Source organism: Diaphorina citri, unplaced genomic scaffold (genome assembly GCF_000475195.1).
Source record: "Diaphorina citri unplaced genomic scaffold, Diaci psyllid genome assembly version 1.1 scaffold448, whole genome shotgun sequence".
Classification (NCBI taxonomy): Eukaryota; Metazoa; Arthropoda; class Insecta; order Hemiptera; family Psyllidae; genus Diaphorina; species Diaphorina citri.
The window spans coordinates 146,044-171,275 of NW_007377883.1; the positions used below are offsets into that span (position 1 = coordinate 146,044).

A 25,232-nucleotide genomic window follows, 5' to 3' on the forward strand; every position below is an offset into this window, starting at 1 on the left:
GTTCGATTCCCGCCCGGGGTGGATTTTATCCTGAACATAGTGTGTTGCAAAAGCAAGGAAACACTTATGCTGGGTTTTACCAACTCGAGATTGAGATACTTTATTTTTCGTGTCCAAGATCACCAAAAATGTCGCAAGATTGTGTTTTTCCAGTGCTGTACGACCTGTATTACTTTCTCATCTGCGTTCATCGAGTCCTCGTGTGTACATGTGGTCTCGAGTTTTGGGAAGACTCGGTATGTCATGGGATTTTTTCCTTACCAGCCAGCCTAGTTAGCTTGGTAGGTAGCGCGTCTGCCTTGTAAGGTCGCGGGTTCGATTCCCCCCCGGGGCGGAATTTATCCTGAACCAATAATGTTCTCGGAACGGCTGGCTTTCTCCTATCCCGTCTTCCTTCTCTCTTCGAGTTCAGGACGATAAGACCTTACCAGTTACAGTTCCCTCTTTCAAACCTCTTCTTGAACTTTTGTCTTATCCGATTTTAATAAAATTTGGAAATCACTTCTTAGAAACAAAACCATGCTCTATAGATTTTTTCCAGATTTTCCCAGTTTAAAAAAAAAAGATTTATTAGTCAATCATAACTTTTCGGACACACTACTAAATAAAATGATTCCGTAGTATAAGTGTGTATAGGTAAATGCCTACATGTTTCTCATACAGAAATCAAGAATGAAAGTCGTGTAGGGGAAGTCCCACAGTGCCAATGTACGAAGTTGGCACATGATTTTGTGACCCTTACCAACAATCGCCATTTTTATTTTATTATTAGTATCATTATCATTATCATGATAACTATTCATTATTATTAATAACAGAACTATGTATAACTATACCTATGTATTATTATTTTTAGTTTAGGGTATTATTATTATTACCTGTTCTTTATTTCTGATACAAACAAATGTAGATAATAAGCTAGATATGTATTTGTTTGTTTAGTTAAATTATGGGATATACCCTTTTTTATTTTCCTTATCCTATAATAAGGAAAGTAATATCTTCGGTCAACATTTTCGATGGTCAGTTTTTAGTGCCAAAACACGTTTTATTTATAGAGCCCAAATCCAATGTTTCAGCCATTGGTCCGTGTGTCTGTCTGTAAACAAGATATCTCGAGAACGATAAGAGCTAGAGACTTGAAATTAGGTATGTTGTCAAATGTGTCAAGGATGCAACACGAAACTTTTGGTTAATTTCTTTACTACGGTTGGCGGTCTATTGAACGCTTTTTGGCGGTTTTCGGCATACTTCAATAGGCTAAGGAAAGTCCTGTGATGTTCACATCAGGTTTTCATATATTATTATTGGTTGTTATCTACGGATTGATAACTTTCATCTCTTATCTGAACAAGGAGGCAACGTATTTTCCCACTTAGTTGAAGTGATCAGGGAAATTCCCATTTAGTCTACATTCTTCATACATAGAATAGAATAGAATATACATAGTTGTGGCTAAGTCCGGATCTAAAAAATCGCCTTTCCTTGTTTCAGGTGATCTGACGGCAAGCAAGTTCCTTCTAGACCACGACGCCTCGATATCCTGCACTGCCCCCAACACTCACGACACGGCCCTGCATATTATAGCCGCTCATAATTACCCCACTATGTTACCCGTAGCTAAGGTTAGTAAAAAAAGAATTTTAACTGTGACAAGCATAAATGCTTGTCACAGTTAAAATGCTTGTCACAAAGCATAAATGCTTGTCACAAATGTCCGTTCCCCGCTTAATATAGTTCGCTAAATTTTATGACTTACCTTGGACTCGAACCGCCAACCTCCAAATTCAGAGTCCACCGCGCTAACTACGGCATCACTGATGTTGGGCTAGCTAAGGTTAGTATTATCAATCCTGGTCAATTTGGGGTTGGAATTTGAACTTCAGAAGAGATGAAGTGAACGACCGAGCTGATTGGACAAGGCTGACAAAAAATGGCGACCCTGTCTGAACGGGAACATGGCAAACCAAAAGAAGAAGATTTGGGTTTTGGAAGAGGCGAAATCGGGTCCAGATTCTGAAAGAAAAATACGCCTATTGGAAGAGAAAACTCTTCCAATAAACCCATAACTTTGATATTATAACATCTCTTACCGAGCTCCTTAATCAATACAAACTTACAAACCCTAACTGTCAGCCTAGTTAGCTTGGTTGGTAGCGCATCTGCCCAGTAAGCGCTAGGCCGCGGGTTCGATTCCTGCCCGGGGCGGATTTTATCCTTGTGGAATAATGTTCGTTCTCGGAACGGCTGGCTTTCCTCCTATCCTTTCTTCCTTCTCTTCGATTTCGGGACGATAAGACCATAGCAGTAACAGTTCCCTCTGTCAAAAATAATAACAATAAATAAAATAAAAATGAAAAAATAAAAACTAATTAATTAATTGAACATTCCAGGTTCTGCTAGAACGCGGCCTGAGTCCTGACCTGAAGAATGTACAGGGATATACACCACTACACTTGTGTGTCCTAGCTCATAATGAGGAACTATTCAGCTTACTCCTATTGTGATAAACTGATTGTTACTATCCCTCTTGAATTCAATCTTGTTATCTCCCAAATGACATTCCTTGTTATTGAACGAATAACTTGCCTTACTGAAAGCTTTGTCTTCTTTTAACTTGTTCAAACAATCCTCATAGTATTGCACATTTTTGAGAATCTGATAATTCCCGGAGGAACCTTGTCGCGAGATACGTAGGTTTGCCAGAAATTCAATCTTGTCCAGGTGACGATGGATTCCAGATTCTAACTTCGGATACACCAATATGGTTTCTTCAAGTCATTGATCCCAAGGGCAAAGTTAATCTAGACCCTCGACAAATGGAGTGTGCCTGAAGGCATGTGATGTGTTCCAATCCACTCGACCCCCCAAAGACAAGTAAAGAAATTAAAAATGTAAGGTTTTAGTCCAGCTTGGAAATTTTGAACAGGGAGTAGGCCAGCCTGAAAATTGTTTCGCTAAGGAAATAGCAAAGGGCATTCACTGTCACTGGTAAATTTTTTTGTAACCAAATTACCAAAACCAATTGTCAGCCCAAAAGCGATTATGGTCTGAACACGGGACAAGGTGAAAGAAGAAGGATATTCATAGAGGATAGATGCTTTCTTAGGTTTTTATTTTATTTTTTAATTACATTTTTACTTTCTATTACCCTTACGTATAGGGAACCTATACAAGGTAGAAGGTAATGAGAAAGTATTGCAATCGGTCCAATTTTTTTCCTCTCTCAAACTTATAATATGTATGTGTTATTGGGACACAGGTAAAGGGACTTTTCAATCCTATTTAAACAGGATAAACAATATACAAGGTATATTCTATTCTATTCCATTCTTTTCTATTATATTCTATTCTATTGTATTCTCTTCTATTCTATTTATATTCTATTCCATTCTATTCTAATCTAGGTTCTGGTACGATATGGCGTGGACACAGATGACTGGGGGGAAGGGCCGGATGGTTGCCTGCAAACCTTGCTACATCGCGCTATTGATGAAAACAACGAGAGCGCAGCACTGTTCCTAATTCAGAGGTCAGTAATGAATAGTCCAAGTCTGCGTTAGGCCCAGAGAGTTCTATGCTTCTATGCCTGACCTGAGCAAACTTTATCTTTAAAGCGGTGTCCACACATAGTCGACCGGCCGTCAATCGACGTCGACTGAACCCGTACACTACCGATCGACGGCGTCGACTATATGTGGACACAGCTTTATACGCAAATTTTTCAGTAAGTTAGGACATGGAAAAAGCCCTCAATTTTTATCTGCCGTTCTAATGAAGAAGTTTAAAAAATTGTGACGTCAAATTATAGGAAATGTGCAGGAACACATGCGCACTGACACATTACACAAGTGTTGCCTGCAAGATGCAAGGGAGCTTTGCTCGGGACAGTTGATGTGACGTCATCGCCTACGGGAACGTATGCCATGGCGTCAGTAAATAAGATTTACCGGTATATTTTAAATGGATTTATCTCCGAATCTAGAAGTCGTAGAAGAAAATGAAAAATTCCGTTGGTCCTCATTTTTTCTACTCTTTGACTTTGAAACCTCACTTAAGTAAGTGCAACTGGTCTTTTTCAGCTCTCATGTTGGCTTACATGAAAGGGAACGGTGCCCTGTGTCGTACATTGGCAAAGGCACATGCCTGTGTAGGCGCTATGAACAAACAAGGCGTAACCATCTTCAACTATCAAGTGGCCACCAAGACTTTACTACATAGGTAAGTCGAGATTTATCCAGCCTAGTTAACTTGGAGAGTAGCACGTCTGCCTATGCGCTAGGCCGCGGGTTCGATTCTCGCCCGGGGCGGATTTTGTCCTACACGGATAATGGTTGTTCTCGGGCCGGCGCCGGCGGCTTTCTTCTATCCTGTCTTTCCTTCCCTCTTCGCTTTCGGGGCCATAAGACCTTAGCAGTTACAAACAGGTCCCTCTATCAGACCTCTTTAAAAAAAATCACCTTAGGTCGTATCGCTCAAACTTTGCAGAGAGATTCGATAAGTTATGTAGATGTAGATCAAAAGTTTTCTGGGGGCAGTATTCAAGTTTTTTTTCCTAAGCGCTAGGCCGCGGGATCGATTCCCGCCCGGATTTTATCCTGATGGGATAATGTTCGTTCTCGGAACGGCTGGCTTTCTCCTATCCTGTCTTCCTTCTCTCTTCCGAATAGTCCAAGTCTGCATTAGGCCCAGAGAGTTCTATGCTTCTATGCCTGAGCTGAGCAAATTTTATCTTTAAAGCTGTGTCCACACATAGTCGATCGGCCGTCAATCGACGTCGACTGAAACCGTACACTACCGATCGACGGCGTCGACTATATGTGGACACAGCTTTATACGCAAATTTTTCAGTAAGTTAGGACATGGAAAAAGCCCAGATGTTATCCCTTGGTGTCCAAAGGGTTTAAAATCTCTTACTATCGTTCTTATCATTGCCAGCGTAGTTAGCGTTGCAAAAGCTATGTCGCGGGTTCAATTCCTGCCCGAGGCGAGCGTTATATTAAGCATCCTGGGTGTCCAAAGGGTTTAAAATCTCTTACGATCGTTCTTATCATTGCCAGCGTAGTTAGCGTTGCAAAAGCTATGTCGCGGGTTCAATTCCTGCCCGAGGCGAGCGTTATATTAAGCAGATAAGGTTCGTTCTCAGAATGGCTGGCTTTCTCCTATCCTGTCCGCCTTCTCTCTTCGATTTCGGGTCAATGCGACCTCTGCTGTGACAATACCCTCTATCAAACCTAATATTTAAGAAAAAGGATCATGAAAATAAATGAATAAAAAATATAATAATAATAATTTCTGTTCCATGCCTGTTTTTTTCAGTGGCTGTGACCTAAGCTCACCCCGCAGACCAGGGCCGGGCGGTAAAGGGGGAGACGAGGCCCGGGACAATCAGGGCCCCCTACATCTCTGCTGTCAGTGGGGCCTGGAGAACGTGGTATCCTCACTGATGGAACATGGGGCCCCTCTTAATAGTCAGGTAAGTCAGGGCCTTATTCAATTTCATAGATTTGGGGCAGTCAAGTTCAATAATAGTAATAATTAAACCTACCTCTTTAAAAACATGAGATGCAACACATCCCCAATATGGGACACAGCATCTCATTAACTCATTCTTTTTCATTTTTTGCCATCTTTTCTTTCTCTATTTTCCCCTATTCTTTCTTCAGTTACATAATTTTTTCTTCTTTATTGTTATTTCTTTTAATCTATTATGTAATGGCTGTCCATGAATTGTAAATAAATATCTATACTTGAGTATTTTTTTGAAAAGAAAAAGTCATAAATTATGACTTTGGTCCTAACATGTTTTTTTTTTTTTTTTTTTTTTTTTTTTTTTTTAAGAGCCTTCTGTGGCAATAGTCAGGTAAGTCACCAATCTCAGTGGTGCACTGGTTAACGCGTTGGACTTTGGATCTGCAGTTTGGTGGTTCGAGTCCAAGTCAAGTCATCAAATTTGTCTAGATGTAATAATTGGTTAATGACATTTATGACAAGCATTTAAGAATGCTTAACACAATTAAAATTTCCTCGTCAGGTAAGTCAGGAAGTCTGGCTGGGGGGACTTTAAACAGGGAGCATACCAGCCTGAAATTTCCCTTGCTAAAGAAATAGCAAAGGTTGAGTGCGAAAGGCAACCACTCGTAAATTTTGTAGCCAAAACCAAATGCCAGCCCAAAAGCGATCACCCCACTGAGGAATGAAAAGTCCCAGTAGGCCTGGTTAGGAAATTTGGTTCTTTGTCACAACTCCTTATTCGTTTGTCTTTTTTTTTTATTCCTGTTGGTAAACTTTTCTTCATTTAGGGACCTATGTATGATGAGCTCTTCCACCCAGCCATATCGTGACTTACTTTACGTGTCCGGAATCCCAAGTTGTAATTTATTTGACATAAATATTTATCATAATATATATTTTTTCTACACTGTAATGTAGGAAATAAAATGATGCATTGAACGGCCCTGACTACAATTATTTACCAACTCTTTTACCATTTTTAGGATGTTTTTCTGATCTTGAATCTTAAAGAAGGTAGTTTTTCTTATTGGCTCTGTCTCTCTCTCTTTTTTTTTTCTCTTAACTAATTTTCATCAATAAATCATCTATTAAAATTGAATGAAGTCAAGGGCAAGGTAAACATGGACCCTTGAGAAAAAGAGACTCGTTTTTCTATTCTATATATTTTTATTTTATTTCAAAATTTCGTATTGCAAATTTTATTCTCTCTGTAGGATTCAGAGGGAAGGACACCCTTACACATCGCCATCGCTAACAACCACACCACCATCATCAACCTCCTCCTTCTGCATCCCGACATAGATCTGAGTCTACGGGACAGGGCCGGGGCCTCCCCCTTCTATACCGCACTGAGTGTGAGAAATAACGAGGCGGCCCGCAGGATTCTGGAACTGTTACCCTCCGCCGCTGAACAGGTAATCGAACGAAGTGAACTGGAAGTTTTTAACTCGACAGTTTGGTACTTTTTTTAACCTATCTTTTTCTTTCTCTTTCGCCAGTTAGCTTAGTTGGTAGCGCGTCTGCCTTGTAAGCGCTAGGTCGCGGGTTCGATTCCCGCCCGGGGTGGATTTTATCCTAAACTGATAATGTTCGTTTCTCCTATCTTGTCTTTGTCTTCCTTCTCTCTTCAATTTCGGAACGATAAGGCCTTAGCAGTCAGTTCCCTCTATCAAACCTCTTCAAAAAAGTCTTTCTTTCTCTCTCTCTTCTCTCTCTCTCTCTCTCTCTCTCTCTCTCTCTCTCTCTCTCTCTCTTTTCAAATTATCTCGGATGTACTTATATTTGAATTTCTCCCCCTCAGTTTGATTCCCGAGGGAAGAACTTCCTTCACCTCGCCATACAGAAGGGGGACATCGAATCAGTCCTGTTCCTACTATCAGTCAATGTGGATGTCAACTCGCGGGTTCAGGACTCAATACAGAATACGCCCCTACATTTAGCCGCGGTGCAACCTAACGATTTGCTAGTCAGAAATCTGCTCCTTGCTGGTGCCAGGGTAAGTGACTAAGGACTCCTTAGTGGAATAAGCTATAAATAAGGACTCCTTAGCTTAGTAATGGGCTCCTTTTGTGAAATAAGTCGAATAAGCATTAAATAATAGACTCCTTACTGAAATAAGCAAGAAGTAGTTTTGGATTTCTTAGTGAAATGAGCATTTAACAAAGGATTTCTTAGTAGGACAACTAAAGAATAATATTTGTATTAAAGCAGAGATCCTCTTCACAACTTTTTTAGGTATCAGAATATTACTAAGTGCCTTTGCTATTATTTCCTAATTTCCCATTTGGGGTCGAGTGGATCAGGTACATTTTCATGTCTTGTGACGAAGTGTTTCTCACATCCAAGCGTTTACCTCTTCATGTGAGTTTAATTACAGTTAGTTGTAAAGTAACTTCCCCCAATCAATATTTTTACACTGGCAATGCTGTTACTGATCGCTACTCGATTAAGCAATTGTCCTCACAAGGCTGAGTGCACCCCAAACTCGAAGCAAAAAATTTGGGTCCCGTCGGGAATCGAACGCAGGCAAAATCTGAGCTCCGATTCTGTGTTTATTTTCAGATCGACGAAAGGAACAATCACAAGAAGACTGCCTTACATGTGGCCACCGAAGTGGGTAACACCGAGGTCATATCTGCCCTTCTCCAGAATGGAACAGACTATAATGCTGCCGATTGTGAAGGTAAAGTACTCCACAAATACACTCTATTTACACTACAAATACACTCTATTTACACTGCCAGAGTAGGAGTTTGGGGTCGAGTGGATCAGGTACATTTTCATGTCTTGTGACGAAGTGTTTCTCACATCCAAGCGTTTACCTCTTCATGTGAGTTTAATTACAGTTAGTTGTAAAGTAACTTCCCCCAATCAATATTTTTACACTGGCAATGCTGTTACTGATCGCTACTCGATTAAGCAATTGTCCTCACAAGGCTGAGTGCACCCCAAACTCGAAGCAAAAAATTTGGGTCCCGTCGGGAATCGAACGCAGGCAAAATCTGAGCTCCGATTCTGTGTTTATTTTCAGATCGACGAAAGGAACAATCACAAGAAGACTGCCTTACATGTGGCCACCGAAGTGGGTAACACCGAGGTCATATCTGCCCTTCTCCAGAATGGAACCGACTACAATGCTGCCGATTGTGAAGGTAAAGTACTCTACAAATACACTCTATTTACACTGCCAGAGTAAGAGTAGACACCGAAGTGGGTAATACCGAGGTCATATCTGCCCTTCTCCAGAATGGAACAGACTATAATGCTGCCGATTGTGAAGGTAAAGTACTCTACAAATACACTCTATTTACACTGCCAGAGTAAGAGTAGACACCGAAGTGGGTAATACGATAGCGGAAATATTTGTGGAGGCTATGCCCGCGGGGTATGATTTGGATAGGCGCGATGCCGATGGTAATACAGGTAACAGAAGATATGGTTGGTTTCAAATACTAGAAATTGACTATTAGGTCATTTGTCATGTGCGATTGGTAAAGGGAGATATGCAATTGGGTTCAGCTTATGAATAAAAAGTCGACTCCTACTCCTACGTAAAAAAGTTGTGAAGAATCCAAATCTAAGGTCAAAACTCCGAATAGGGAATTTTAAAAGGTTGAAAATTCAATTTTTATCTGCCGTTCTAATGAAGAAGTTTAAAAAATTGTGACGATAGTGTCAGATTATAAGAAATGTGCAGGAACACATGCGCACTGACACATTACATAAGTGTTGCCTGCAAGATGCAAGGGAGCTTTGCTCGGGACAGTTGATGTGACGTCATCGTGTTTGGGAGCGTATGCCATGACGTCAGTAAATAAGATTTACCGGTATTTTTTAAATGGATTTATCTCCGAATCTAGAAGTCGTAGAAGAAAATGGAAAATTCCGTTGGTCCTCATTTTTTCTACTCTTTGACTTTGAAACCTCACTTAAGTGCAACTGGTCTTTTTCAGCTCTCATGTTGGCTTACATGAAAGGGAACGGTGCCCTATGTCGTACATTGGCTAAGGCACATGCCTGTGTAGGCGCTATGAACAAACAAGGCGTTACCATCTTCAACTATCAAGTGGCCACCAAGACTTTACTACATAGGTAAGTCGAGATTTATCCAGCCTCTTTAGCTTGGAGAGTAGCACGTCTGCCTAAGCGCTAGGCCGCGGGTTCGATTCTCGCCCGGGGCGGATTTTGTCCTACACGGATAATGTTTGTTCTCGGGATGGCTGGCTTTCTCCTATCCTGTCTTTCCTTCTCTCTTCGCTTTCGGGGCCATATATAAGACCTTAGCAGTTACAAACAGGTCCCTCTATCAGACCTCTTTAAAAAAAATCACCTTAGGTCGTATCGCTCAAACTTTACAGAGCCCACTTGCACTTCATCTCATCTTATCTATTATCTTGAAATTGTTTGAAATTGTTTCACAGGTGACAACGCGTTGCACATCGCGTGTCGCGAGGGTCACACCGCGGCCGTATCGACGCTGCTCAGCGAGTCGCAAATCGACGCCGACGCGCCCAATCTACGCGGGCGCACGCCATTACACGTCCTGGCGCATCACGGGAAGGAGAATGCGCCACAAATAGCAGAGATATTTGTGGAGGCTATGCCCGCGGGGTATGATTTGGATAGGCGCGATGCCGATGGTAATACAGGTAAGCCAAACCAAGGACACGTTTAAAGGTAGAAACATGCACATGCTACTATCACGTCACGTGAGCTCATGGCAAGGAGAATGCGCCACAGATAGCAGAGATATTTGTGGAGGCTATGCCCGCGGGGTATGATTTGGATAGGCGCGATGCCGATGGTAATACAGGTAACAGAAGATATGGTTGGTTGGTTTCAAATACTAGAAATTGACTATTAGGTCATTTGTCATGTGCGATTGGTAAAGGGAGATATGCAATTGGGTTCAACTTATGAATAAAAAGTCGACTCCTACGTAAAAAAGTTGTGAAGAATTCAAATCTAAGGTCAAAACTCCGAATAGAGAATTTTAAAAGGTTGAAAATTCATTTTTTTTTTTTTTTTTTTTTTTTTTTAAGGGTTTGACGGAGGAAACAGAACTGTAACTGCTATGGTCTTATCTCCCCGAAATGGAAGAGAGAAGGAAGACGGGTTGAATTCAGGGAATTTATTTTTAGTGATTTTCGGGATTTGACCTCTCAATTCCTGGATTTTATTTCCTCTTCTATTTTACGTACCCTAACCCAAAACAAAGCAAACATAATTTTGTAGGTACAACTGTTGTTTTCTTATGTTTTACAACATCTATCTTGTATTGGCATAGTGAGGTATGATGATCTTGATCTCTTGATAGAGGGAACAGTAACAACGAAGCTTTGTTCACGATAAAGTTCCCCCCCCCCAGGCGGGAGTCGAATCCGCGACTTAGCGCTTAGGTACAAGGTAGGCGGGTTTTTTCCGCACATTTCAAAAAATCAAATCATGAATCTTTGTGGTAAAGCAGAGAGCTTTTTCACAACTTTGTAGGTATCACAGTATTACAAGTCGTTTATTTACTCAATCATCATATTTATCATCGCTCGTTTCTTTGACTTGTAATGCCGCCACTGGTCGCTACTCAATAAAAGTAGCCACTCAATTGTCTTCACGAGGCCAAGTGCACCCTGAACGCCAAGCACAGAGCCGAAAAAAAACTGCGGCCCCGCCGGGAATCGAACCCGGGCCTCCTACGTGCAAGCCTAGTGTGATACCCACTCGGCCACGGAGGTTGCTCCATTATATTTAACTCCAATTTTCATTTCAGAGTACAATGTCGGAATGGAGGCTCGTGTTTTGGCTCACGTTCATAATTCTGGCGGTCACCAATCTATTCTATCTCGTGTTCGGCTCGGCCGAAATACAACCCTGGAACGACCCCAACCCTGTAGTACAAAAGCCGCCCCCCCGAAGTGAAATAGAAATCGGCCCAGAACCCGAATAGAGTGCCCCAAAACCCGAATAGAGTGCCCCAGAACCCAAATAGGGGGATGCTTGTAGATTGAGTACGAATAGACTATCTTTGGACAAGCAACCACACTAGTAGATCATTGATGGCCGAGGCCACAAGTGAGCGTATTTGGATTAACTTCGGATCAAGCAATCTGATTGGGGTTGATTTCAAAAAATTCCGCCCGGGGCGGATTTTATCCTGATGGGATAATGTTCGTTCTCGGAACGGCTGGCTTTTTCCTATCCTGTCTTCCTTCTCTCTTCGATTTCGGGACGATAAGACCATAGCAGTTACAATTCCCTCTGTCAAACCTCTTTAAAAAAAAAGGCTTGTCGATTTAGCATATCTCTTTTGATTCCGTTCATCAAGATATCTGTTTTATTATATTACAGACTGTTAGACTCGCTAGCCGAGGAACCACCATGGGCAGAGGGAGATGTGTGCTTGGAGTGTGGCACCAAGTTTGGTCTGACTATGAGGAAGCACCATTGGTAAGAATAATAACTATTCTGTATTTTAATTTATAGTACGGACTCAATTCCCGGAGGGGGGAGAATTTGTCCTAAACAGATAAGGTTCGTTCTCGGAACGGCGGCCGAAGGGAACATTTTTGTACCATGAGCAAGTTACCCTCTAGAAAGAACGTGAATGAAACTTAAAAACCACAACAACAACCAAAAAACAAATGCCGCCACAAGTCTCGCTCAAGATGAAAAAATTTACTCTAACTCTTAATCTTAACAGATGGTTCGTTCTGGGAACGGCAGTCTTTCTCCGATGTTCGATTCTCGCCCAGGCGAATTTTATCCTGTATCCTAAACAGATAAGGTTCTGCCCATGAGGTGCCCATACTCAAAATCAACCTCAGCAAACCTGTACGGGTTTCACTAACTGTTGCACTGTTTCTCTGTTTCACAGTCGTCACTGCGGACGACTCCTATGTAGTAAATGTTCTGCCCATGAGGTGCCCATACTCAAATTCAACCTTAGCAAACCTGTACGAGTGTGTGAGGTGTGCGTGGGAGTCATTTCTGGTATTGTAAGATAAAATGATGGATCGGCATGGTAAGATAAAATGTTGATGGTGAAGAAGAAGAGAGGAAAGGAGGATGAGGAAGAGGAAAAGTGGAAGAAAGAAGAAGAGAAGAAGACGAAGGAGAAGAAGAAGAAGAAGAAGGGAGAAGAAGAGGAAGAAGAAATACCACAGTAATAGTACCTAGTAGCCTACTTCTTCAATAAAGGGACTTTTCAGCAGTATAAATAAGCACTATGATAATTACTCCCTCCCTCCCTCCCTCTTTTCCACCTTTCTAGTTTAAGTGCCATAGTATAAAGTGTGTACCAAAGGTATTAGATCTTTAAGAGGATCGGCATGGTAAGATAAAATGTTGATGGTGAAGAAGAAGAGAGGAAAGGAGGAAGAGGAAGAGGAAAAGTGGAAGAAAGAAGAGGAAGAAGAAGAAGAGGAAGAAGAAGAGGAGGAAGAAGAAGAAGAAGAGGAGGAAGAAGAAGAAGAGGAGGAAGAAGGAGAAGGAGAAGAAGAAGAAGAAGAGGAAGAAGAAGAAGAAGAGGAGGAAGAAGAAGAGGAGGAAGAATTGAATTGAATTGAATATTATTCCATTTATTTTTATAATTTTTTGAACATAAAATAAACACCTCCTAAGATAAAGAATACCTTCTGAGGAGGAGAAGAAGAAGAAGAGGAAGAAGAACGGAGAAGGGAGAAGAAGAGGAAGAAGAAATAAGCACTATGTAATAAGCACTATGATTATTACTCCCTCCCTCCCTCCCTCTTTTCCACCTTTCTAGTTTAAGTGCCATAGTATAAAGTGTGTACCAAAGGTATTAGATCTTTAAGCGTGTACATATGATGAAACTTAATCTGTACTTTCCTTTCGGACTTCCCCCTCTTTTTCCTATTTGTATTAAAACAGAATTTTGCCTCAAGGTTAGGGTCTTTTTCCTATGGTTTAGTACAGGCGCTCGCTATCTCGTCAAAAGGGGAGGAAACCAATTCGGTCCCAAAACCTGTTTTTTTGCTACCTGTTTTTTTGTTGGGTCCGGGTTTGAGAGGGTCTAAGTACCAATTGGGTCCCACACTTAAATTGATAGGTACCTGATTGTTTTTCTTCTTTCTATCACAAGTACTATTTTCTTAGAGCTGAATCTTCCTAGTCTAAAACTTTAGAGTGATCGCTACCAAAAGAACTGGCACAAATGAGCAGCGACCAGTGTTATTATAGGGTTAGGTTAAACGCAAAAAGGAGTTTTCACAATTAGAGCAGTGATTAGTGTTATTATAGGGTTAGGTTTAACACAAAAACGAGCTTCTTTTTCACTGTCGTAGCTTCTGAATAAGTACCGAAAATTTTGGTGATTGTATTGAAAAATCTCCGAAAATTATGATGGATTAAGTAAAAACGAACGTTGTAATATTGTTAAAAATTAAAACCCTTATTTATTTCATCCAAGTCATTAGAGGTATACGGGACCCAATTGGTACTAAGCCCGGGATCCAATTGGTAGTCGACTACCTTAAGAAAAAAGGTCATGGGACCGAATTGGCGTTCTTCCTATGATTTAATCTGATAACCTATTGCTTTCCCAACATGCGTTCTAAACTCTTCTATGAACTTTTACATCAAATGTAGCAACAAGCATGCAGACCCCTCCGATGTTTTCAAGAATACAATGGATTTTGTGCGTCAATATCGCAAGACAGATGAAGAATGGAAGGAATTCTCTTTATCAGTGCCCTTGTACGAGTATAGGAACTTTAAACAAGTAAGACTTTTAGCTCAATTCATGCCTATACATGTGTATGGACATGTTTATAGAGGTGCGCAAGACAATGCAGTGCAATATGAACATTAGGCCTCTTGAAATCATTTATAGTGAAACTCCTAGACAGAATTCTTTGAAGATGAGGTGTCCTGCCGACCTCTATGACCGAGTGGTCAAGAGCACTGACTCTCAACCTGGAGGTGCTGGGTTCGAACTTTTCCGTTCTTGGATGTAAAAGAATGTGCCTCGAAGTAATGCGAAAACAGTTCCGAGGTACAAAAAAAGAGGCATTCTCTGCCACTCAACCTAGCACGGCCTCCTACTTACCTTGTTTGATCTTCCGTACGGCCTCCCACATGCCGATGGGCGGAGGTAATGGCCGTGTCTTTCTGAGCGGCCCTTATCTATAACACTGTCTCCTTACCTTGTCTGATCTTCGGTACGGCCTCCCACATGCCGATGGGCGGAGGTAATGGCCGTGTCTTTTTGAGCGGCCCTTATCTTCCAGCAGGTGTAGTGAAACAGAACCAGATTGGCCACCAGAAGTAGACCGATGGGACCGTAGAAGAAAACGGCCAGGGCCGCGGAGTCTGAAAAAATAATCATAATAATTTAAAAAAAAAGACGTAAAAATATTGAATTAGAATTCTAAATTGTTGTTGAAAACATCAAAATGGCTGTAGGTTACTAGCGTACAATCCTAATTTTAACCTTCTAGTTCCTATGTTTTAGTGCAGGTGCCATTTATAGTTGGACTGGGGAACTTTAAAGGTAGATAGATGGACAAAAAGCCCACCTAGAGGCTTAGGTGTAAAAGATAACAGCCCTAAGGGATAGGTTAAGCTTATAAAAATCTACAAAAGGTAAATAGATGGCTCGGGGACTTTAAACAGGGAATAGGCTTAGTCTGACTGGGGGACTTTAAAGACAGTAGGCTTAGTCAGGCCAAGGGACTTCCACAGGGAGGACACCAGGCTGAAATTTGCCTTGCTAAAGAAATAGCAAAGGTTGATTGCGAAGGGCATCCACTCGTAAAAAAAAATCGAGCGAAAATCAAATATCAGCCCCAAGTAATCACCTTAGTTAGGGCTGATTGAGAGGCTGACAAAAAACGCCGACCCCGTCTGAACACGGGAAAAGGCGAAGAAAAAGAAGAAGACAAGGGTCAGAGTTAGATTGCGGGGATAAAGGGACTTTTTAGTCCTAATGCAGCAGGATAAATGAGATATATTCTATTCTACTTTCCCCTATCTACATAGTAGATTCAGTTACATAGCTTTTCCCCATCCGTGGCACAAGCTCTGCTTATACGGATAGGTATACCATTTATAAGAAAAATGTATGTACCATTTATAAGAAAAATGAGTTTTTTGTCGATCAAATATAAATGAAAACTTGTTAAAAAAAAAAAAAAAAAAAAAAAACCCATTGAACTTAGAAAACTAATGAAAAATCAACCTTTAACTTTCTCTCGTACAATCGTACTACCCATTATAACTCTGTCCAAATTTAGTTCAGCGTCTGTGTTTTTAGAAAGGTGGACTCCCCTCTCTCCCTCTCCCTATGGGAGGGACACCACAGTCTCGTACCCCCCCTGGTGGGAGCAGGGGCGGACCTCAACCTACGCAACGTAGAGGGCAGCACCCTACTCCATCAAGTCATACAGAGGGGGGACACAGGCACGGCCCTGATACTTATACAGAGCGGAGCGGATATTGATGCCAGGTAAGTGTGTCAGGGTCGGATACATCAACCTTCTGACGCACCACCAACTAAGCTAACTGGACTGGCAACTACATCTTTGACTTTAGTTCTAGCTCCAATTTCTTCATTCCGGATGTGATCTTTCAAACTTATGTTTAACATTCTTCTTTCTATGGCTCTTTGGATGACTCTGATACATTCTTCTTTCTTTGCTTTCACAGGACTGCAGACAGAAAGTCGGCACTGGACCTATGTCTATCAGATGATAGTTTGGAACTATTGCTTCAGTGCAGCTTGAGAGCCAGTATTTAGTTCATAAAAATAGCCCTAAGAGTATTTATTATTATTATTATTTTTTTATTTATTTATATTTATTAGAGTGTAGAATATTTATTGATTAAAAAAATCCTTATTATCAATTTTGGTTTTACAGGACTGCAGACAGAAAGTCGGCATTGGACCTACATAATACATATGTCTATCAGATGATAGTTTGGAACTATTGCTTCAGTGCAGCTTGAGAGCCAGTATTTAGTTCATAAATATCGCCCTAAAAGTATTTAATTATTTATTGATTAAAATCTTTATCAATATTCTCTTCACAGGACTGCAGACAGAAAGTCGGCCCTGGACCTATGTCTATCAGATGATAGTTTGGAACCAGTGGTGGAGGCGTTGTGCAAGCGAGGGGTAGATATGAGTACCGGGTGCCCCCTATGGTCCAGTCTGGAGTATGGCACTGAAAATATTGCACGGGTAAGTCAGTTTTTTTTTTTTTTTTTTTTTTTTTTTTTTTTTTTTTTTGAGGATCGAAGTGGGTAATACCGAGGTCATATCTGCCCTTCTCCAGAATGGAACAGACTACAATGCTGCCGATTGTGAAGGTAAAGTACTCTACAAATACACTCTATTTACACTACAAATACACTCTTAGACACCGAAAAGGAAAATACGACCTTACCTTCCATTATTTTTAATTTATTAGTTATTGATATTACTATCAACTATTATTGAATATTGGTATTATTAGGTACTATTATTATTTTGAATATATTGCTTACCTGTACCCAGTACCCTACTAATAGAAATTGGTTTCCATATAAATCTGTTTTCCTACATAAATAATAAATTATTGTAATAACATGAACTATTATTATAATTACCTCGTAATTATGTCTACTTTAAGGCTTTTCGGTTCGTTACAGGGCAATTGGTTCCCCGTATATCTACCTGGCTTGATGACATAAAACCAACTAACAGTAACAGATAGAGTTACATTGTTACATGGGCCCTACTTTAAAGGAAATAAAATAAAAAACAAGGTTTTCTTAAATTTGAACTTTTCAGGATTTTATTGGTCTCAATTCTCTCTTCTCTCCTCTTCGCCTCTTCCACAGTCTTCCTCTCCTCTCCTTCCATTGACTCCCCCTTTCCCTCTCTCACTGTCTCTCCTTTCCCCCCCATTCTCCTCCACCACTGCACTCAGCCTCGGCGAGCGCATGCGCCAGGGGTGGGGGCTCTCCCCTCTCACGCCTTCCTCTCTCCTCTCCTCTCACTTTCCCCTCCTTTCCCCTCTCTCAGTCTTCCTCTTCTTTCCCCTCCTCTTCTCACATCACTTCCCCTTTCCCCCCATTCTCCTCGACCACAGCACTCAGCCCCGGCGCATGCGCCAGGGGCGGGGGCTCTCCCCTCTCTTCCCCTCTCACGCCTTCCTCCTCCTCGACAATCCTGGCCTGACAGTTCCCGGCCAGGTTCAACCTAGAGAGCGCCACATGCTCGGTCGTAATCGAGGACTTCGAGTGTCTTCGGCTATTTGTCGAAGATGCCCGAGGGCGGGAGCTCGCTCCAGGTAAGCGGGACCTTCGCAGTTTTTTCGCAAGGCCCGTATACACGTTGCGTTTGACGCAAAGGATGAGGAAAATAAAGAGCCCGCGGAGGACGTTTAGAATGTCGGTGAGGTACCAGAGATAGCCGGGACCCCCCAGGAGCCAGGAGATGATCTCGAACGTCCAAGTCACCCCCATCAGGAGGAAGAGTTTGATGAAGGTGGTGAGTCTGAAACAGAGACAGTTGAGTCAAGTTACCCCTCCATACCTTATTTGTGAAACTCCTAGACAGAATTCTTTGAAGATGAGGTGTCCTGCCGACCTCTATGACCGAGTGGTCAAGAGCACTGACTCTCAACCTGGAGGTGCTGGGTTCGAACTTTTCCGTTCTTGGATGTAAAAGAATGTGCCTCGAAGTAATGCGAAAACAGTTCCGAGGTACAAAAAAAGAGGCATTCTCTGCCACTCAACCTAGCACGGCCTCCTACTTACCTTGTTTGATCTTCCGTACGGCCTCCCACATGCCGATGGGCGGAGGTAATGGCCGTGTCTTTCTGAGCGGCCCTTATCACGGGACCTTCGCAGTTTTTTCGCAAGGCCCGTATACACGTTGCGTTTGACGCAAAGGATGAGGAAAATGAAGAGCCCGCGGAGAACGTTTAGAATGTCGGTGAGGTACCAGAGATAGCCGGGGCCCCCGAGGAGCCAGGAGATGATCTCAAACGTCCAAGTCACCCCCATCAGGAGGAAGAGTTTGATGAAGGTGGTGAGTCTGAAACAGAGACATTTGAGTCAAGTTACCCCTCCATACCTTATTTGTGAAACTCCTAGACAGAATTCTTTGAAGATGAGGTGTCCTGCCGACCTCTATGACTGAGTGGTCAAGAGCACTGACTCTCAACCTGGAGGTGCTGGGTTCGTACTTTTCCGTTCTTGGATGTAAAAGAATGTGCCTCGAAGTAATGCGAAAACAGTTCGGAGGTACAAAAAAGAGGCATTCTCTGCCACTCAACCTAACACGGCTTCCTACTTACCTTGTTTGATCTTCCGTACGGCCTCCCACATGCCGATGGGCGGAGGTAATGGCCGTGTCTTTCTGAGCGGCCCTTATCTATAACACGGCCTCCTTACCTTGTCTGATCTTCGGTACGGCCTCCCACATGCCGATGGGCCGAGGTAATGGCCGTGTCTTTCTGAGCGGCCCTTATCTTCCAGCAGGTGTAGTGAAACAGGACCAGATTGGCCACCAGAAGTAGACCGATGGGGCCATAGAAGAAAACGGCCAGGGCCGCGGAGTCTGGAAAAATAATCATAATAATTTTTTTAAAAAAAAAAGTAAAAATATTGAATTAGAATTCTAAATTGTTATTGAAAACATCAAAATGGCTGTAGGTTACTAGCGTACAATCCTAATTTTAACCTTCTAGTTCCTATGTTTTAGTGCAGGTGCCTTACTTCCCAAACCCCTCCCTACCTGTACGACCTCTACCAATTCCGTCCAACTATAAGTTCCCGAGAAACCCGTTCCCATGACCTTCTCCTCCACAAACCTCCCCACAACACTGTATCCTTTGCCAAATCCTTCTTCATTTCCTCAATAGACCTCTGGAACAACGTGCCGCTCCCCATCCTCAGCTCCCGCTCGTTCCTATCTTTCAAACTCTCCCTTTCCGAGGCTGTCAGCAACGGCCTGTTTGCTAACTAATCCCCTCCCTCCTTCCTTATCCTTCTCCTCATCCCATCCCTGAGGTGAAGGGACTTTTCAATCCTATGCGAGCAGTAAAAATAAGCACTATTATTATTATTCGTCAGCCTAGTTTGCTTGGTTAGTAGCGCGTCTGCCTTGTAAGCGCTAGGCTGCGGGTTCGATTCCCGCCCGGGGCGGATTTTATCCTGAAGGGATAAGGTTCGTACCTCGGAACGGCTGGCTTTCTCCTATCCTGTCTTCCTTTTTTCTGCGATCAAACCTTCCCTCTATCAAACCTCTTTAAAAAAAAAAATAGTAATAAAAAAAACTTCTTTTTCTTCGCATTTTCCCGTGTTCAGAGACGGGGTCGGCGTTTTTCGTCAGCCTCTCAATCAGCCCTAGGGTGATTACTTTGGGCTGACAGTGATTGCTTTACGAGTAGATGCCCTTCGCACTCAACCTTTGCCATTTCTTCAGCAAGGGAAATTTCAGGCTGTGGCTGGTATTCTCCCTGTTTAAATTTCCCCCAGACTTTGCAACCGTTCAACGTTGGGGGTTTTTTTTTTCCAATTACCTAGGTAATTCAAATAAGTATTATTGAATGTCAATCATTCCTATAAAAATGTACCTAAATAATTTATAAATTTCCCCGTGATTTCACACTTTACGTCATTTAATCATTAAAAATTCATTAAATCAAGGAAAACCAAAGAAATGTTTTACTCGCTTTATCCAAGTGTCTCTTCTGGACTTAATTATCACACACTAAGTACCTATCTAGGTGTCTACTTATTAGGTACGTACCTATAGTTACCTACCTGTTCAGTGTTCAATAATAAGTATATCTATTACCTAAGCAACCTCCGTGCCCGAGTGGGTATCACACTAGGCTTGCACGCAGGAGGTCCGGGTTCGATTCCCGGCAGGGCCGAGGTTTTTTTCGGCTCTGTGCTTGGAGTTCGGGGTGCACTCAGCCTCGTGAGGACAATTGAGTAGCATGTTTTACTCGCCTTATCCAAGTGTCTCTTCTGGACTTAATTATCACACACTAAGTATCTAGGTGTCTACTTATTAGGTACGTACCTATAGTTACCTATCTGTTCAGTGTTCAATAATAAGTATATCTATTACCTACATATGTATAACTTATAGTTAATAGTTAACTACACTAACTACCGTAAACCCTAATTGATGTCATTATAAAGAACGAAAACCCTCTTACGTACAAATCATCTTCTATAGGTATTCTTCTATTCTTGGATCCTAAGTAAATACTTACGTAGGTAAATTACTGTTCAAGTTTGGTACGTACGTGATCTTTTGGACACCTTATAGACTATAGTCATATTAGGTTGCTAGGTAAGTAGGTATAATTTGATACAAATCAGTCATTAACTTTGCGGCACCCTGTATATTTACCTGAATGTAAATGCTATGTCTATGCACATCGCGTTCAGCCAGAGTTGTGAAGACAAGAATGACGTCTGTATCAGATATGCTGAAATTAATCAAGAAAATCATTAATCATTTATGGTAAAACAGAGAGCCTCTTTACAACATTTCTGGGTATCACACCATTACTGATTGCTGAATGCTGATGTGCTAAGTGCCTCTTTTACTATTAGTGCTCATTTATCATCAATCTTCTAAAACTATACTATGCTTCTTTTCAGACAAGTAATTCCGCCACTGGTCGCTACTCGATTAAAGCAGCAACTCACTTTGTCCTCACGAGGCTGTGAGTGCACTTATTTACTATTAGTGCTCATTTATCATCAATCTTCTAAAACTATGCTAACCTTCTTTTCAGACAAGTAATTCCGCCACTGGTCGCTACTCGATTAAAGCAGCAACTCACTTTGTCCTCACGAGGCTGTGAGTGCACTTCGAACTCCAAGCACAGAGTCGGAATCAATTTGACCCCACCGGGATTCGAACTGGGACCTAAAAACGGCCGCATTCTATCCTAACCCGGTTCGTTCTCGGACCGGCTGGTTCCTATCCTGTTCTCTTGACCTCCGTTGTTACTTTTTCCTCAGTCAAACTTCTTCAAAATAAGAAGGAAAAGATCCATACACTCACACTCACCCATCAGTACACACATGGTCGGGTACGTAATACTGTACAAATTCGCGACCACGATGGCCACATTGGCCACCACGGAGCACTTGACCCCACCGGGGTTCGAACTTGGACCTAAAAACGGCCGCATTCTATCCTAACCCGGTTCGTTCTCGGACCGGCTGGTTCCTATCCTGTTCTCTTGACCTCCGTTGTTACTGTTTCCTCAATCAAACTTCTTCAAAATAAGAAGGAAAAGATCCATACACCCACCCATCAGTACACACATGGTCGGGTACGTAATACTGTACAAATTCGCGACCACGATGGCCACATTGGCCACCACGGAGCAAGCAATGTGCGCCATGATATTCCACGAGTGCACACTCTTCCTCAGTTCCGGGAGCGCTGCGTACACCCCGAGGGTGAGCACGAGAAAAGTCGTCCCCACGATGAAGAAAATCGTGTACAGGAGGCGGCGCGTTGAGTCCGGCGCGTCTTCGCGTCGACATAGAAGGATGTTTGCTGGCACGAGACGGTCCGACGCGGTGTAGTAGATGCTATCGACGCAGTATTGGCTGGCGGGGATCAGGCTGCGCGACGCGGTCAGAAGAACGCTGGAATTGCGCAGGATTCGGTAGTGCCGGTGCGCGGTGTTGTTGCGCAGAAGATAGGAGCCCGCGCGACACTTGGGTGTGCCGTGGATAATGTAGTGGGGAATTTCTGGAGAGGGGATTGGAAATAAGGGTTTAATAAGTTTGTTCGTCATTGGGGATAGACAAAGATTTGCGTACCGCAAAACGACGCTAATGGCCGACCTTACCACTGAGAGTTAACACAGTTTCAAGGGTTTTCTTTGGCTTCACCCAACTGTTATACACAGACCAGTATTTCTTGAACTCTGGATTAAATGAAAATTATCTGTGATCCGTCAAAAAAAGTTGTGTTTGTGACTAGCTTTAATGAATATGTCGTAGCACCACTAGGCACAAAATTTTTGAGCCCTTAAGGAACGGGGGGTGGGTGGGTTTGACGCTACTGAATATATTCTATTGCTACTCACCACTCAGTCTTTGTGATTGGTTATCCGAGGTGAATATTTCCTCGCCTAGCTCAGGCTGAGTTTTAGGCCCGTGTGGACCGTCCTGGGCCACACATTGGGCAGACCTGTCCTCATCCTTCAGGACATGGAGCAGGTGTCTTTCTGGACAACACTTCCGAACACATACTGGAAATGAAAATTCAATAAATGAGTATTGTCTCATTTCCAATAGGATCATTGGCATTGCAGACAGGTATGGCTAATTTAGCTGACTCCATTTGGTATTAGTATCTCTGTCTTGTCGCCGTACATAATACTAATATTTCACACTTCCGCTGTTTACAATATATTGGATTGGCTTATCTACAATTTTGGCCGCCAAGGCCGTATTTAAGGGAAGGCCCGGGCTTCTTTTTGCTTCTAAATTCAAGGAAGTAATATACTAAGAAATTTGAACTAAAAGAAGAAGAAAAAGAAAGAATTAGGTGTAGTATTTCTTACCGGTATCACTAGTAGCCTGGTTCAGACACGGACATAGGAGAATAACGTAGCTCCAATCAAAAGCCTCCTCCGTTTCCTCCTCCACCTTCGTCTCCTCCATTTTATCCTGGGTAGTGTTTCTCTCTTCCAATCTTGACGTTTCTGTAATCAATTAAAGGTATTTGTTTTTGATATAAGTAGGGCATAAACGCCCTGTGTCACTGCAACGTAGCTAGATCTTTTGTGACATAATAAAGGTAATACATAATAAGAAAGGTAGGTAATAACCAGACTCTTTATTGATTAAAAATGTTATAATAATTATTGTGAAAAGACAATCATTAAAATGAAAGGACGAAATTATTGCCAAAGACAAAATCTCTACCATTCAACTCTGAAAATCATAAAATTCTACTCCGCTTCCTTCAGATTTTTCGTTTGGACTTTTTTTTATAGGTTTGATAGAGGGAACTGTAACTATACTGAGGTCTTATTGTCCCGAAAGCGACGAGAGAAGAAAGACAGAATAGGAGAAAGCCAGCAAAGCCAAGAAGAACACTTTTGGGATAAAGTCCGCTCGAGGCGGGCATTGAACCCGCGAGCTAACGCTTACAAAGGAAGGCTCTCCAAGCCATCTAGGCTGGCAATCTGAAAACTGATAAGGTAGAAACACACTACTATCCAGTCACGTGACGTGATAGTAGCTGTCCTGAACGAAATACCTACCTACAATATTATGGGATAACTTTGAACATCTTTCTGACTCCTCATGAGCTCACGTGACGTGACGTGATCGTAGTGTGTTTCTACCTATAATGTCATCAAGCTCATCGCTACTCACCATCTTTCGTCGTTTCTTACCTTGCTCATATTCCTCGTCAGTCTTGAATCCAACCCGATCAATACAGTACACATCTCTGCCGAATCTCCCATTTATCTTCTTCACATTCATTCCTTTAGTTCCATCTTTTGGATCTCTGACTATGTCTATTTCGTCTTTTAGTGGTAAACCTCTCTTGCGGACAGTCCTCTTGGTTCTTTTCTCAGTTTCTTTCTTTGACTTCCTTTTATCTACTTCTTTCATTTTTGATCCCTCTTTATCATGATTCTCTCCATCCCATTCATTTCGGTTCTTTATATTGATCTTGTTCTTCTCAATTGCTTTCTTTGATTCTTCTTTATCGTCATTCTCTCCTTCAAATTCATCTTTGTTCTTTATATTGCTCTTGTTCTTCTCAATTGCTTTCTTTGATTCTTCTTTATCGTCATTCTCTCCGTCCCATTCATATTTATTATTCAGTGTTCTGTCCCATTTTTCTTTCTTTTGTGGTATCTCTTCTACATTTCTTTTGTTTCGCCCTGGTCCATTCTCTTCCAAAGTTTCCTTCAGCGTTTCCACCGTGTATTCCGGGACCTTCTCCAAATCGGACAGGACCAAGTTACTCGTGTCTATGTCTATGAACAGATTGGGTTTGATGAGAAGGAACTCTGGTTCTTGATCAAAACAAGCAATGGGTTCGTCCGCGATGAAATTGTTTCCAGTCAGTCTTATGTGTTCGATGATTTTGACTTGTTTGTTTTGGATTTGAACAAAGTTAAGGTCATCGGGTATCCACCAAACGTCATCATCATCATCATCAATATCTCTTTGATCTTTCATTTGACTATCTTGATCCTTCAGTTCAATATCTCTATCCTTCATTTTAATACCTTCTTCAGCACATTTAACCAGGTTTTCTTGTGGTTTATCCGGACAGACGTTCAAATTCTCAAGTTTGCCAGCAATTACCTCGATTTCACTACTATCTGCGTGGATTCTTTTAAGGTTCTCACCCACTTTGAGCTTTGAGATGACGTTTTTACTGGACAAATCATCAAGGTCAATAACGCTTTTGTTGACATCGGAAGTATCATTGTTATGATCAACAACTGTTTTGTTGTCAGCAGTTGTATCATTGTTATGGTCAAGCGTTTCATTGGCACCATTTTTAATCGGTTCTTCCGACAGAGTTTCATTTGTTTCGAACGTTTCGTCATCCAACGTATCATATTTAGTTTCCAAAAGAGAGCCGGTTCAAATGCCGAAAGGAAAGTAGCTTTTGAGACCCGTTCCGACTTGTCGTGGGTTTCATCCACCCAATTTTTTCCCGAATTTCCCTGTAGACAATGTAATTTAAATGA

At 41.9% G+C, this 25,232-nt stretch overlaps 3 protein-coding genes across 3 annotated transcripts; 2 read left to right on the plus strand and 1 right to left on the minus strand.

Annotated features, from left to right (window-relative positions):
• The first annotated feature begins 83 nt into the window (after positions 1-83).
• On the plus strand, positions 84-12,805 carry LOC103508936 (rabankyrin-5-like). The gene is made up of 15 exons (XM_026823399.1): positions 84-236; positions 1,080-1,149; positions 1,495-1,625; positions 2,394-2,503; positions 2,690-2,828; positions 3,408-3,532; positions 5,320-5,476; positions 6,729-6,929; positions 7,316-7,510; positions 8,077-8,202; positions 8,546-8,706; positions 8,834-8,937; positions 9,468-9,606; positions 11,860-11,958; positions 12,386-12,805. Exons 1-15 carry the CDS (start codon positions 129-131, stop codon positions 12,513-12,515), a joined length of 1,995 nt encoding a protein of 664 aa, XP_026679200.1. The 5' UTR covers positions 84-128; the 3' UTR covers positions 12,516-12,805.
• A 2,119-nt stretch (positions 12,806-14,924) lies between these two features.
• On the plus strand, positions 14,925-16,889 carry LOC108252366 (rabankyrin-5-like). Its single transcript, XM_017443967.1, has 4 exons — positions 14,925-14,930; positions 15,789-15,976; positions 16,561-16,711; positions 16,806-16,889. The coding sequence occupies exons 1-4, from the start codon at positions 14,925-14,927 to the stop codon at positions 16,887-16,889; spliced, it is 429 nt and encodes a 142-aa protein (XP_017299456.1).
• A 10-nt stretch (positions 16,890-16,899) lies between these two features.
• Positions 16,900-25,094, minus strand: LOC103508937. Its single transcript, XM_008473521.3, has 9 exons — positions 23,913-25,094; positions 23,073-23,213; positions 22,593-22,757; positions 21,803-22,252; positions 20,888-20,966; positions 19,332-19,384; positions 18,913-19,078; positions 18,359-18,553; positions 16,900-18,010 (listed from the first exon to the last, which is right to left on the minus strand). The coding sequence occupies exons 1-9, from the start codon at positions 24,751-24,753 to the stop codon at positions 17,563-17,565; spliced, it is 2,538 nt and encodes an 845-aa protein (XP_008471743.2). The 5' UTR covers positions 24,754-25,094; the 3' UTR covers positions 16,900-17,562.
• Between the last annotated feature and the right edge of the window lie 138 nt (positions 25,095-25,232).

What these genes read in the sequence shown, in the direction of transcription:
- LOC103508936 (XM_026823399.1), top strand. Translation starts at nt 129, where the DNA reads ATGTCGCAAGATTGTGTTTTTCCAGTGCTGTACGACCTGTATTACTTT. An exon ending in CTATTCAGCTTACTCCTATT is followed by an intron (nt 2,504 to 2,689) that starts GTGATAAACTGA and finishes CCTTGTCGCGAG; the next exon opens with ATACGTAGGTTTGCCAGAAA. An exon ending in CTGCCGATTGTGAAGGTAAA is followed by an intron (nt 8,203 to 8,545) that starts GTACTCCACAAA and finishes GTTTATTTTCAG; the next exon opens with ATCGACGAAAGGAACAATCA.
- LOC108252366 (XM_017443967.1), top strand. An exon ending in GGAGCGGATATTGATGCCAG is followed by an intron (nt 15,977 to 16,560) that starts GTAAGTGTGTCA and finishes TTCTCTTCACAG; the next exon opens with GACTGCAGACAGAAAGTCGG. An exon ending in GCACTGAAAATATTGCACGG is followed by an intron (nt 16,712 to 16,805) that starts GTAAGTCAGTTT and finishes GCCCTTCTCCAG; the next exon opens with AATGGAACAGACTACAATGC.
- LOC103508937 (XM_008473521.3), bottom strand. Translation starts at nt 24,753, where the DNA reads ATGAAGGATAGAGATATTGAACTGAAGGATCAAGATAGTCAAATGAAA. An exon ending in GGATACAGTGTTGTGGGGAG is followed by an intron (nt 19,079 to 19,331) that starts GTTTGTGGAGGA and finishes TTATTTTTCCAG; the next exon opens with ACTCCGCGGCCCTGGCCGTT. An exon ending in CTTGCGAAAAAACTGCGAAG is followed by an intron (nt 18,011 to 18,358) that starts GTCCCGTGATAA and finishes TCTCTGTTTCAG; the next exon opens with ACTCACCACCTTCATCAAAC.